Source organism: Pelecanus crispus, chromosome 7 (assembly GCF_030463565.1).
Source record: "Pelecanus crispus isolate bPelCri1 chromosome 7, bPelCri1.pri, whole genome shotgun sequence".
In the NCBI taxonomy this organism is placed as follows: Eukaryota; Metazoa; Chordata; class Aves; order Pelecaniformes; family Pelecanidae; genus Pelecanus; species Pelecanus crispus.
This window is the reverse complement of record NC_134649.1, coordinates 7,426,241-7,440,225: the sequence shown is the minus strand read 5'-3', so window position 1 is coordinate 7,440,225 and position 13,985 is coordinate 7,426,241. Positions and strand designations below refer to the sequence as shown.

Here is a 13,985-nt window from a genome sequence, read left to right as displayed (position 1 = left end):
ACCACAGTTGGCAAGCTGAGATACTTCCTCCACAGAGTGGCACATTGCAGCCTTGTTTTCCGCTAAACATTCTGCATCTCTATCATTGCTGTAGCAATGTGTCAGGTTACCAAAGAGGACCAGCCTGCTGTGATAAGGCTGTCACAAACAAATCTGATATGTCAAGGAGAGAGGACTGAGGTTTGCAACACAAGGTCCCAAGTATGTTTTCCAAAGGTTTTTTTTTTTTTTTTTCTTTTTGCACATGTACAAGAAAGATTGTAGGGAATCTAGCGGTTCCCTGGAGGTCCTTTCACTTCTGCAAAAGGCTGAGGGGAGGGATGCTGGCTAGGAGCTTTGCTTTTGGCTAGACAGGGAGAGTCTGCGTGGGAGTTGGAAGAAATGCTTGAACCTTCTTGTTCCCCCAGAAGATGCAGCATCTCCAGCCCTTTGCTGGTCCTGGAAGGACTGCTGCTAGTGTGCGTATCTCTTTTTTCAAGGTTTGATAGATGCATGCGAGTGTTTTATTTTTTCTTTATCAAAGATCCTACCTGTTGAGACAGATAAGAAACCTCAGGGAAAACAGCTCCAGACCCGAGTTGATTATCTACTGAAACTGCTGAAGAAAGATCTGGACAAGAAAGAAAACATGAAAGATGGGGAAGAGGTGAGGTGTGGCTGCTTGGTTCTGGGGGTTTCAGGATGAGTATTGGCTGATGGCAGGAGACAGCCTGTGTTCCCAGGTCACTGAACATCATCTACATGAAAGCATATGGACTTGTCTGTTGTCTGATTGCATTGTGATACTGAAATGATAATTAGTAAGGGACAATAATTAATTATTACACTTACTGAAGGGCTCAGGCTCATCAGGTTTCCTGCCACCCTGCAGGACCTGCGGCTGTTTGCAAGATGTTCAGGAGATGGGGTATGTCCCCACAAAGTAGCTGTAGCTATTTGCTTGCCCTGACTTGTTCTGTGTTTTCACCAGGGCAAGCTAAAGAAGAGGAAACCACGAGTAAAGAAAGAAAACAAGGCTCCCAAAGTGAAAGATGAGCATGGGAATGAACTCTCCTCTCCTCGGCACTCAGACAACCAATCAGAAGAAGGTGAAGTCAAGGTGAGTCAACTTGGTGGATAGCAGCTTTTCCAGGTTTCCTTGAGCTATGTTGTTACTGCAGAAACTCACCTTGAGAAGCACCCCTAGCAAATGCCCTGTGGAGTCAGGGGGCACTGCAGAGTCCATTCCCACAGGAGATTGGCAAAGTCACAAAAACTTATATACAGCTGTTGGGGTGAAAGAAGGACCTTTCCCACCCACTCTTTTAGGTTAGTGCTTTAAGTGTTTTGGGGGATCCTAGAATGGCCGCACACATCCATATATTGACTTGGAGGAAAGGCTGTCTCAGGGCAAAGTCTGTTGCCCTTATAAAGGAGAGAAAGAAGAATTGTTTCCCTCTCCTTTTCAGTATGTCAGCCAGTGGTGAAGCTGGAGTTTACCAAGGTCATGCTGTTGCTTAGAAAACCTTCTGTCGTTGAGTGGTTTGGCTTGTAGTCTAAGGCTTTTTGTTCATGTGCTGATCAGTATCTACCTTAGGGGCTGAGCGTTCTTGAGCGCAGCTGGCATAGGAAAGCAGTGCTTATCTACAGTTTGCCAGCTAGTTACAGATTGGGGCTTGTCTATTTTTTATAGCCTTTTGTCAATGGTTGGCTGGATTGCAGCTGGTTAAGCAGGGCTTGCTGTCTGGTTAAAGAGGTGTAAGGGCAAATTTGGATGAACCTCAAAAATTGTGTGCCTTTCAAGGATATAAGTTTTATGGAAGAAAGTGTATGTGAGGTGAGGGACTCCAACTTTGACTGTGCTGTGACTGATTTTCTAGGAGGATGGCTTGGAAAAGAGCCCAGTGAAAAAGAAACAGAAGAAGAAAGAGAACAAAGAGAACAAGGAAAAACAGACAACCACTAAGAAAGAAAAGGAAAGTGATAAAGAGAAAAAGAAGACAAAAGACAAGAAAGAGAAGGTATGTGGTACTCTCAGGAGCAGTTTAAGAGAGAGGAAAGTCTCTGAGCAGAAGGGCAAGCTATGAGACTTATGATTCATTAAAGGCCCTCTGTGAAGAGACATCAATGAAGCACTGTGGGGTGAGGTATCCCTTTTTCAGCCCTCCTGAATTCTTATTGTGAAGAATTGCAATAAAAAATAGAAAAGGCAATATATCCTAAAGCTTGATGGAATGTGAGCAAAAAGGAAGAGCTTTTGTCAGACTGCCTTTAAAGTACAGCTGTCCCTGTGACAGCGCTATGGCCAAATAGCTGATGTTAAGGAAGAAAGGGGAAAGAGCCTGGAGCACTCAGATCAAAGTTCTGTTCAGCTGTGATTTATCACAGGGTCGGCAGCTCCTTGTCTGTATTACCCTCTAATTTAAACTCACCCCAAATAACCCAACTGTCCACACCATCAAGACTCTAAGTTGTCCTTGTCACTGTTCACGACTCATCAGAATGAGTGTTTCAACATCAATGGTATGTTGTGGACTAAAATGTCCCTTGAAATTTGGGTATAACTGCTCTGAGGCTGGATTCAAATTGGAAGGGGGGTAGAAGCTTCTATAATAATGACCTGAAGTACCTGTCCAAGGAACAGGTATGTACTGCATGCCCAGTGTGTTTTGACACCGAGGTCATAAGTGCAAACCAAGCAGCTTTGTTGCGTATGTAGGGAAAAGTTTGCTTTCCAGTGATTTTTGGTATGACTTTGACTCTACAGGGCTTTGACTGCAGATAAGTCATACAAGTCAAAATTACACTAACAGGCCATGATTTGAGATTGCTCTCCAGAGGGTCTGAGGACTAGTGACATCACATGAAGTTGCAGATCCTCATAGACATGAGACTACTCTGAGCTCTGTCCTTTGCAAGGGACATATATCCTTTAGTTTAACCTCTCTTCCAAGTCTTCACTGTTGGTTTTTCTCTCCATGAGTATGAATATCGTATTCATGTCCAAAATGTTGGCTCTGATGTCTCTCTACTCCCTCAGGCATGACGTAAAGCTAAATAGAGGCATAGAAGCTAAACAGTTTGAGGTCTTGGGAGGAAAGTTGTAGGAGCAATGCCCAGGGTTTAACAACTGCCAGTAACAATAGTGTGGAGGTTGTTAGTTGGATCACTTGGGATCCTGCAGTCTGGCTCATCATGTGATGTGTGTAATTTGTCCTTGTAAAGCCTAAAAGTGGTGAAGCCAAATCTGGAAGTAAAGGGAAGAGATCGCAAGGTCCCGTCCACATTACAGCAGGGAGTGAACCGATCCCCATTGGAGAAGATGAGGACGATGATCTGGACCAAGAAACATTCAGCATAGTGAGTATTTTCCTCGGGAGATGGGAGGGCAGTGGCAGAGAGCCCAGCAAGGCAGCCAGGGTTTGCTTGCACGTTATCCAAGGACGTGTTTTAGATGTCAGGGTATGAGCCCCCTCATAGTGCCCCACAGTGATTTCCTCTGGCTGGTCTGAGAGCATGGCAGAACAACACTGTACGAGAGCTGTCCACCAGCCGCCTCTGTGCCTACTAGCTGGCTGCTGTAAATGGTACTTCAACTGGAAGAAACTTCAAAGCTCTTGCAGCTCCCAATTCTCACCAAGCAATTGCACTGTTAAAGGGTTCAGATAATGCTCTTCAGAATTCAGCTTTGCATGAGTGCACATTATCCCCTCCCTCTGCCAGGGATGCCAGCCAGGGCAGAGGAGGACAGCATGTCAACAGCGTGCAGAAGGGCTCTTTTCTTCAGCTGCTAAGTTCCCACAGTTCATTTGACAGCCCTGGATTACAGAAGACCCTGCAGCCTTATGTGGCAGTCATGCTCCTGTAGAAGCAAAGGAGCCATTTGGGCTCTTCCAGGCAGGGAAATACAGGAGAGTTTTGAGGGTGACCTTGCATGGCCGTAGGAGGTACGGAGTTGTCTGAGCTGTAAGCACTTCCCTAGCTGTGTAAATGCTCTTGCAGCAAACATGCCTGCAAGAGCATGTTTGCTGCAAGAGCTTGTTGTAAAATTAGGCTTTTAGTAAAAGTTGTCATGACAGACTCTCCTTGGCCTGACTTGCACAGGGAAATGCTGAAATACCAGTTTTTAAAAACAGTTCTCTAAATTAAAATCGATGTACTCCCTGCAGGTCCTGTGTTATTTTTGTCTGTTTTTTTCTTTAACTTTCCCTCTGGGGTGCATGAAAGGTCCAGTCAGGCAGTAGAAACCTGTCTGATTCACTGTGCACAGTGTTGATGTGCACAGCTGGAAAAGATGGTGCTTTCATCTCATGTCTTCCAGTTTTGGTAAAAGCGATAGATTAAAGTGACCACAGATGGGGATGGACAGGGAGGCCACTGAGTGAGCACCCATTCAGCTGGGGCTGTTGGTTCAGCCTGTCAATGCTCGGTTACGCTTCCCTGCCTGCCGTGGGATCAGTGCAAAGCAGGCTGTGTGCAGTTATGATTTGCAAAACAAATTGTTCCCTTCTAAAAACAGGTGCAGGGGAGATGGGGAGACTCTCATATTTTCCTGATTATTTTCTGCAGCGTGTCTAACAAATTGCTATTTTCGTAGCTGATTTCTCCTTGCCTAATGGTCAGATAAAGCTAATATCTCATGCTAATGAACTTCTTCCAGCTCTGCCTGATTAACAAGGGAACAGTGTAGAGCCCTGTACCAAATGAATCACTTTCTGCTCTCTGTTGCTTTTTCAAGTGCAAGGAAAGGATGAGGCCAGTGAAAAAAGCACTGAAGCAACTCGATAAGCCTGATAAGGGGCTGACAGTTCAAGAGCAGCTGGAGCACACACGCAACTGCCTCCTAAAAATTGGGGACCGCATCTCTGAGTGCCTTAAAGCCTACACGGACCAGGACCATATCAAGCTATGGAGAAGGTGAGGGATCATTTTGTTTTCTTTGGCTGGTCTATGATGGTAGTCAGAGGGTGCTGGGTTTTGTGTGGATGAGTGTGCCATTTGCCTCTTTTTAACCTGTAAAGTCTTGCGTTCTCTAGCCCACTCAGTCCATGACCAGTCTCAGGTGAGGGTTTTGTCTGCAAGTTGTGCTGGTTTCATTTAAATTGATTTCAGAGCTAATTTAGATAAACTAGTGCAAACCTCTTTATTTTACTTTGAAGAACTTGGCTCCAACTCTCCTGACCATCCTGTCCTGAGCAGGGTTGAGACTGTTTTCCAGAGAGGGTAGAAATGATTTGATGTTGGTTTGAAAGCAGATGGCAGTTAAACTGCTGATGTAGCAATTAACAAAAAACATTTGTGTCCTTCTAGGAACCTATGGATATTTGTGTCAAAATTCACAGAATTTGATGCCAGAAAACTGCACAAACTCTACAAGATGGCTCACAAGAAAAGATCGCAGGAAGAGGAGGTGAGATCTAAAGTGCCTTCCCTCCGGTTGCTGTCTTTAAAAGTTGTTGCACTTGAAACATCAATACTTTCTGTCTCTTATCATGGGCTTTCTTTATTGCTGTTGACATTTTCTTAGCGTCTAAACAGTCCTGGTTGCGTTTGCCTCCTCTTTCGTGTGGAATTTCTCCTCTCACCTAACAACACTGGTCATTTTGTCCTGGCTGTTCTGACCATTGCTTGGTGTGGCACATTGTGTTGACTTTTTGAGTGAAAAGCCTGAGAGTGCTGCCCTTTAGAGATAGGATGTAGAAGCAGAGCTGCGTGGGGCAGAATGGCACCTGTCCTTCACCACACTTGTACCGTGGCCATTCATACCACGCTTGGGCATGGTTGATTCACAAAGCCCTTAGGAAGAGGTGGGTGGCCTACAGTGTGGGGAATCTCCAGACAAATCCAGAGCCTGACAGATGAGGCCATTGCTCACATAGTCTGAATCTTTTGGTGGAAGAGCAGTTGAGCTGTAACCCTCCCTTGCACCTTGCAGGAACAGAAGAAGAAGGAGGACATGTCCAGCATGAAGAAGCCGTTCCGCCCAGAGCCTTCAGGCTCCAGCCGCGATTCTGTGATGTCCCAGTCTCACGTGCCTCACAATCCTCATTCCCAGAAGATCCACCTGCCCCCTTCCCACACCCAGCAGCAGATGCATGGGCACCCACGTGACAACTACGGCCATCCAAACAAGAGGCATTTCAGCAATGCAGGTGAGCACTAGCAAGCCAGGAGAAAACATCCCTTCTAACCTAGTGGCTGTTTGGTCTTGGACACAAACGCTTCTGAGACTTGCAGCTGGTCAGATTTAAAGGTGATGGGATGGAACGTATGTTATCTCTGTACTTATTGCTGGACTAGAAAACGTGATGATGTAGTGACAAAAAGAGTATAAGAACAAGACAGAATAAGATTTGCTAGAATAATGATAAAGAAATTCAAAGAATAAAATTGGGCCTACATAGTTTAGGGAGGAGAAAGTTAAGGGGGCACAGCAATAGTTACCTTTTTTTTTTTTGAGAATTCAGCAAAATATTGGGCTTAAACTAAAGTATGAAAAACGCTTATTGGTGCTTTCCTCATTGCAGACCGAGGAGAATGGCAGAGGGATCGAAAGTTCAACTACGGTGGCAACAGCAACCAGATGTGGGGTGGGGAGCGGCATCACCAGTATGAGCAGCACTGGTACAAGGACCACCACTACGGGGATCGGCGATCTCGTGGAGAGCCCCACCGGAGCTCTGGGAACTACAGACCAAATAACCTCTCCCGCAAGAGGCCATACGAACAGTACAACAGTGACCGAGACCACAGAGGCCACCGAGATTATTACGACAGGTAATTCCCTTTCATCTCAGAAAGGCTGGGAGGAGTTTGCAATGATGCATCTGGCCGCGGTGGCTGGGCTTTCCTTGGGGAACTGATCTCCATCCATTTGTTTTCTCTCTGCAGGCACCACCATGATTCCAAGCGTCGACGATCCGATGAGTTCAGGCCTCAGAACTACCACCAGCAGGATTTCCGACGGATGTCTGATCACAGGCCACCCATGGGATACCATGGCCAAGGACCTTCGGACCACTACCGGTCCTTCCACACAGACAAATCGGGAGATTACAAACAGCCTCTCCCTCCACCTCACCCTGCAGTGTCGGACCCTCGCTCGCCCCCCTCTCAGAAATCCCCTCATGATTCCAAGTCACCTCTCGATCACAGGTCACCTCTGGATAGGTCATTAGAACAGAAAAACAATCCAGATTATAACTGGAACATTCGGAAAACATAAAGTGACTGAGAGGGGGAAAGCGCACGTCTGAAATACTTGGTTTGATGCAACAGTGGCTGGTTTCTCCAAGCCAGCAACCAGAAACTCTGAACATGCTGCTATCATCTTGCTGGGTCAAGGAGGATTTTGGGGGAGCAGGTGGAGGAAGATTTTGCCTAGCTCTCGGTTCTGGTTTGGATTCCCATTTCCTTTCCCCTCTTCTACCATTGAATGCTGGAACCAGCCTTGCTGCCTCATTCTTTGTTTTGTTTTTGTTTTCCCCAGTCCAATGGACCCAAGGGAATTTTCCCCAGCCAGTGTTTCCCCAGACCGAGAAGGTGGATCGATGCTGCTTAGGATTTGTGCAGAAGGCCATGTGCCTGCTCTGACTTGGTGTTATGTGACAGATGCTGCTTTGGGATTGGGGGTAAACTGGTTGGGCTGGGCTTTGTGTGTAACCAGCATAGGGCAATGGGAGGATATTCAAGGAGGGACAGGAGAGTCCCTCAGCAGCCAAGCTTGGTTGAAAGAGGGACTTGATGTCCCTGCAGAGTGACTCCAAAGGAGTTGGAGCCATGCTGGTGACAATCCACCGCTTTTCTCGCTACATTATCATTTTCGTGTCTTCATCCATTTCAAGAAACTGGCTCTGCTTTGAGTGCTGTTGTGTGCCCTGCAACAGAAGAGATGCAGGGCGTGCTCCTCCCACCTCGGGGCTGGAACTGGCAAATCTTGACTCTGGGAGGGCTTTGGGATATGTGAAAAAAAAAAAACCCAGACTTCCTTAGCAAAGGCTTAGTTCACTTCTAACCAGTAGGAAAGAAATTGGGGTTAGAACAGTATTTCCCAGTGGACAGGGCTCAGGAATTCATAACAAAACTCCTCTTCTGACGTGGGCAGCTTGGATGGTCCAGGAGCTAATACAGATGCTGACTGGGAGCTGCAAGGTCAAAAGACAGCTCTGGGCATCTGCGGGTCCTGAAGCTCCTAACCTCCCTGTCACTGAAGTGCTCTAGTCTTTGGGCAAGTCATTTCTTTCTGCACTTCGCGAAACAGTGATCACAAACCTTTATTGCAACCAAAGGATAAGAAATCCAGTGGACTGATCACTGTTCAGCGAACGGTCACCTTCCTGCCTCCATTCTAACAGTCAGCAGTAACTCTGAGTTGCTAAAAGTACCTGCCCTGAACGACCTTCTGTTTGTCTAAATTGGAAATGTGCCTGGGGACTTAGCACCTAAGTGAGCAGGGAGAGAATGAGGAATTCAGGACTGGGTCCTTAAAAATCCTTGGAGCAAATGTCTCAGGAGCCCAGCATGGCAGAGGGAAAAGAGGAGTCTGCAGCCCAGCTCAGTGGACTTCAGAGCAAACACTCCTCCAAGTGTTCGAGCCACAGCGTATGATGCAGAACGAGTGTCCAACCTGGAGACTGTGGTGCAGTGAGAGAGGTTGCACACAGATTGCTGGCCAGAAGTAGCTTGGGTGATTATTTTTCAGGTCCTAGGTCTTTGTTCGTAGAGTCACATCCCCGGAGACCACAAAGCTCTCCCAACAGCCAGGCTGTCCAGAGAGTGGTGTCTGGGGATGCGTCATCTCCTCGAGCTCAGTGTTAAAGACCAGGCTGTTACAGACTCCTCTTTTTGGTGGGGGACAGAAGCTGGGCCTCATGTTAAGATGCCAGTATCTGACCCTAATAAGCTGTGATGTCCTTTCCCTGAAAGACTGAAGGGAGATGGGTGTTCGGGGCTGGCTTCCCAACTCCAGCCAGCACCTTGGAAGGCGCACACAAACCGACACTAATACCCCCTTGTCCCCCCTACACGCAGCGCATCCCTGGAAATCAGCTGCTGTCACTCCTTTCTGAGACCGCTGCTTTAACGGGACATGTGGGAAGTGTTTTGCTCCCCTTTTGTTTTTATTTTGCAAGATTTCCACCAAATGCAGGGCAGTTTTGCTTCCTTAGGGGGGAACCGGTACGGACAACTCTGTACTGCCCCGAGAAGGTGTTACGCTTGTGTTTATCTGGGCAGGAGGAGGTGAAGGCAAGTCTTCCACAGTCCCCCTTGGAGCTGCCCGGGTGATGGGAGGTGTTGAGATAGTGTGTTTCCGCTGCGTTTCTCACTAAGCTGTGATTGCAGGCACACTTGCTGTGATATTCAACAAAGAGGTCCTTTCTTTTCAGAGGTATTAGCTTTTAATGTGAAAATGGAAGAAACCTCAGAGGGGCAAAGAGAATTGGTCTTTTTGTTTACCAAGCGGTGCTATCGTGATGGAAAGTTTGTGCCATACACTTGTAGCAAAAGGCAATACTGGCCAGACCAGTGTTATGGTTGGTGCAGGAAAACTTTGAACCCCAGCAAGAGGCTTTTTCTGTGTCCAGATGTGGGCATTTCTGCTCGTCCCGGGTTCCAGGTATGAGGTTGGTTGGGGTTTCCTTCTTGTGCAACAGCAAAAGCTTTACCCATATCCACCGAAGAGCTGTCCCCGCTGTCACGTTAGCCTGATACAGAAGTCATATAGTTTTGTTCACTTGTGGTGGATGGGTCTTCATTGGGTTTGGCTTTAATGAAGCTGGAGAACTAGATTTGGGAGAAGGTCCTCCCCAAGCACACACATGCACGCACGCATATTTTATGTCCCCTCAAGAGGGACCATGACCAGACACAGTCACTTGGATGTGAGTGGGATCAGAGGGGACAGGTCCACAGCCATAAACTTCACTGCAGTGTTTGTGTCAACATCTGGTACAGCTCTTCCTTCCAAACCAACTGTGGGATTCCCTCTAGCCTCTTTGCAGGAAAAAGTAGCAACTTGCTGGGTTTTTATTTTTAAAAAAAGAGTTTTTCAGCCTAACCCCTTTGGAAATGGTGTAAAGTTGTGAATTCACACGATGGAAGTCCTGCAGACCAAAACCTGCTGTGGACTGGCGATGTGGTGCCCAACCAAAGTGGATACTTAACAGCTTTCTGAAGTCCTTACATGAACAGTTTAAGTGATCCACACAAAAATACTATTCTGCTTTCACCCGTTTCCTCCCAACCTCCACCTCCCCTCCGGGGAGAGAAGGACTCTTACTGTAAAAATGTGGACTTTTAAACCTGTTGACTAAAAACAGTAATTAATATTAATTTATATTTGTGAAAAAATGCCACTGTCCTAGTGATTTCTGATGTAAATATGTTGTTTATATAGTATGTATTAAATTTTCCTACATTGTAAAACTGCTGTACTTTTGATTCTTGTATATTAAAAAGTGTTACTGAGATTTTCAGAACCGCGCCAGCGTGGTGTGTCTGGGGGGGTTCTGCAGCCCCTCGGTAGGGTGGCAGGTCTGGTGGAAGCACGGGGCGAGCGCCTAAAACCGGGGCTGTTACGGGATCGCAGGGCCCTTTCCTGCCAGCCACGGGCATGCCGGGATGGGTATTTTCACTGTGCAGGAATAAGCATGTTCTTCTCAGCTGTTTTACATAGTTCTGCAGTCTGCGGTGACAGAGACTTGGAAGCCCCTTCAGATGGGAATTTCCACCTGATGAGGAGAAGCCATGCATTTATTTCCTCACCCATTTCCACCAGGATTTCACTGGGATGGTACCGATGTTTATGTGTTTATCCATCTTTTCTAGATCTCTGTGGGTGTGTAAACTCCTTTTTGACCCTTTCTTGGGAGAATTCCCCTGTCTCTAGGAGAAGCGCTGCTCCCGCTGCATTGGTGGAGTTCTCTGCTCCGTCCCTGGCCCTTCCTGGGCAGGACAGGAATCTCCCCAGGTGGGATGTGATGGCATCCTGCGGGCTGCTTTGGTTTGGTCTTCACCCTCCACCCGTTCACACTGAGGCCCACACAGCAAGACATGGTGCAGGGATTGAAGCCATTTCTCCCAAATTATAAGAGCTCATTGTAAAAAGGGCTTTTCACACCGGTAGCCACTGGGTCCAGCCCTTCCCAGCCTCTCTGCTGCTGAGCCAAGTTTCAGCCAAGAGTGAAATTTCACAGCTGAGATACACACACCTGAAAAATGGATTTCCCAATGGGAAGAGCGACTAGCTGTTAGCTGTGGGGCAGTGGCAGGGAGAGGGGCCTCGGCTGGAGGGAGGCGCAGGGACTATGGGGAGCTGGTCTGGGTGTCCCTGCCCGGAGCACAAGGGTGTGAATCTACCCGAGGCAGGGGATCTTTAATTCAGCACTGACTCATCTTTTATCCAGGGGTACCCACAGGAAAGCTGGAGAAGCAGGGCCCGAGGAACCCGGAGCAGTGGGGCAGGTAAGGACATGGGCACCCTGATGCCGGGGGACGTCAGCATCAGCTCCCCGGCACAGCTCAGCCCGGCATCCCCCTGCCAACCCGCATCCGCAGCGCCACGTTGCAAACGGGTAAATCCTGAGGCCTCATCGAAGCCGACGGGGAAATGACCCCTCGGCATGATGCAACCTCCCGCATCTCTGCAGGTCCACTCAGTCCCACCGGAGCAGCTCCTCCGTAAGGACGTGGTCCGTGCAGCGCTGTGGCCATCCCAGGGTGCTGGGCTGTGTCGACATCGCGCAGGCTGGAGCCGTGGTCGCTGCCGCTGGCTTATCTCGGTGAGGGCACCCATTGCCCAAGGTGGTCGGCAAAGCCGTTGTGCAGCCCCAGGGAGCAGGGCCCCCAGCCCTACCTCACACCCACCCCAGTGAGGGGACGGGGAGGCCGAGAAGCCCCCGCTTTTTGCTTTATGCCGTGCCAGAGCGGACCCTCTAGAGGGCAGCCGGTTCCCAGCAAAAAGCCATTTTTTGGTGAACAATATTCTGCAGTTGCGATTGTTCCAGACAGCCGGGTGTGAAGAGCGGCCGGGCGGCTGCCGTGTCCCCGCTCACCCTGAGTGGTCAGATGCAAAGCTCAGAGCAGCCAAGGCTCTGGCCTGAGGCCAGGGGACAGGCAGGCACAGCCAAAATGGGGCTTGAAACCCTACCGAGACACCAGGCTGTGGCACTTGAGCAGCCATCTACCACAGGATGATGTGCCTCAGACGGATGGGTCGGGACCTTGGGGCCCGCAGAGGCTAGGGCTGCACCCTCACCAGCCGTGGAACATGACCTGGAGAGCAATTTGAACTTCTCAGAGATGCCATAAGGTCATTGCTGCCACCGCTGCACCTGTGCCCTGGTGTCCCCGCATGGCCTGTGCCTTCCCCACTCACCTCCTGGGGAAACTTTGGTGCTCCACGGGATAAAGAGGATGGAGCATGCCGGTCACTGCGGGGTCACCACTCTTTATTCCAGCGCTTCGTCCCACCAGGAGATGCAGGTGTGCTCTTGCTGCCCAAGGCTGGTGAGCAGGGGACCATATGTGATGTCTTGGCAGGGCAGCGAGTGAGGGAGACCCCCAGCCCCCCATGCTCTGGGCAGTTTTTACATGACCTTGCAGATTTGGCTAAAGCCAAGTTCTTGTGAGCTGGTGCAAGTGGTGGCAGAGGGAGTGGGTTTGGCTCTTTCTGAAAGCTGCTGCTTCTTCAGAGCTCTGAAGGAGGGGGAGGTCTGGTCTCAGATCTCTGGTGCTGGGTGTCTTTGCATGGATTTGCCCAAATAACGTGTGTTTTCAGTGGGTGCCAGTGTCCCACCCGGCCTCAGCATCTCCCTGGCCCCAGCTGCAGGGGCAAAGAGTCCTTCAGCTTTTCAAAAAAGAAAATTAACAAAAAACCCTGCAGTTTTGGGTTCCCTCATTAGAGGGCAGTAACACACCCGACCGGGGCCAAGAGCGATGACCAAGGAAGGGGAGATCAGCGGGGTGCACATCCCAGCTGCTGGGGGAGCCCGGGAAGGGTGACGGTACCACCTGGACTCCGTTGCTGCATGTCTCCTTTCCCAGCGAGGCCCAGCTCTGCTACAGAGTATTTGCTCCCTCCACCCCCTTTTTATTTTTCTCATCTGGCTGTAGATAAAACCCCGGAGTGAAATTCTCAGGAGAATTTAGGACAGCTCTCAAAGGGTCTTTGGGTTACAGATGGAAGAAAGCTGCTTTAGTGAATGCAGAAACGGCGCAGCATTCGCATCCGGAGTGGCGAACAGCACCATCTAACACACCAGGAACAAAACGAGACCCACTCATTTATTGTCAAAAAACCTCAAACTTTACTTGCGTTTCTCTCAATAAATAATTTACAGTATATACACGCGGTGACACTCCCGTGGGTCTCAACGCAAGGAGAAGGTGGGGGGACTTCTTGTAATGCCCCCTCCCTTTGCCTACGTATTTTTTTTTGTTTCCAAGTATCGGGTCTTTCTGGGCCACACTTCACCTTTAACCAGAACTGGGTCAAACACAACCAAAATAAAGTGCTTCACTGTTTGCTTCTAAAATAGGGATACCCCAACCACCGTACGACAGCCAGCTACCGCGGGAGTGCTCACCTGGACAGTGGGACTGAGCCACGCCATAATCAGATAGACTTCCCTTGGCTGGAAATTACCCCTAAACCACAGCACATTGTGCCATAGGGCCATTGCTTTGTAGGAACAGGAGGTCTTAAGGGAAGTATTGACTTGTTGGCATGCTGTGGCTTGGCCAGCTAAGAGTGCTTTCACGAAGCACCGTGTCTTCAGAGGGATGCTTTGCATAGCTGCTGTTATCTACGGGGTAACAGCGAGAAACAAATGTTTCCTCTTACCCAGTGACACATTTTGGCTTTCAAAACCTGCATTTTGAATTTCTAGGGAAGACAAAAGCTTGGTTCTTTCTTGAACACAGGAAACAAAAAGCCCAAATTGTCCTGGCTGAGCAATTAGTGCACTGGGAAACAACTGTCCTGTGCCGTGGTCCAGTGGTTGCTC

The 13,985-nt window shown here is 48.8% G+C and overlaps 1 protein-coding gene across 3 annotated transcripts in view; it reads left to right on the top strand.

Annotated features, from left to right (window-relative positions):
- Positions 1–10,441, top strand: part of CHD2 (chromodomain helicase DNA binding protein 2) — a 58,641-nt gene extending 48,200 nt beyond the window's left edge. For 2 of the 3 annotated variants that reach the window (XM_075714726.1, XM_075714725.1), the window contains exons 31-39: positions 524–646; positions 971–1,099; positions 1,860–2,000; positions 3,205–3,339; positions 4,718–4,896; positions 5,290–5,389; positions 5,915–6,131; positions 6,507–6,756; positions 6,871–10,441. In XM_075714726.1, the coding sequence (XP_075570841.1) occupies positions 524–646; positions 971–1,099; positions 1,860–2,000; positions 3,205–3,339; positions 4,718–4,896; positions 5,290–5,389; positions 5,915–6,131; positions 6,507–6,756; positions 6,871–7,204 (1,608 nt within the window). In that variant the 3' untranslated portion in view covers positions 7,205–10,441. The remainder of the gene's footprint in view (positions 1–523; positions 647–970; positions 1,100–1,859; positions 2,001–3,204; positions 3,340–4,717; positions 4,897–5,289; positions 5,390–5,914; positions 6,132–6,506; positions 6,757–6,870) is intronic. The other variant, XM_075714728.1, reaches the window with a different exon arrangement.
- The last annotated feature ends 3,544 nt before the right edge of the window (positions 10,442–13,985 follow it).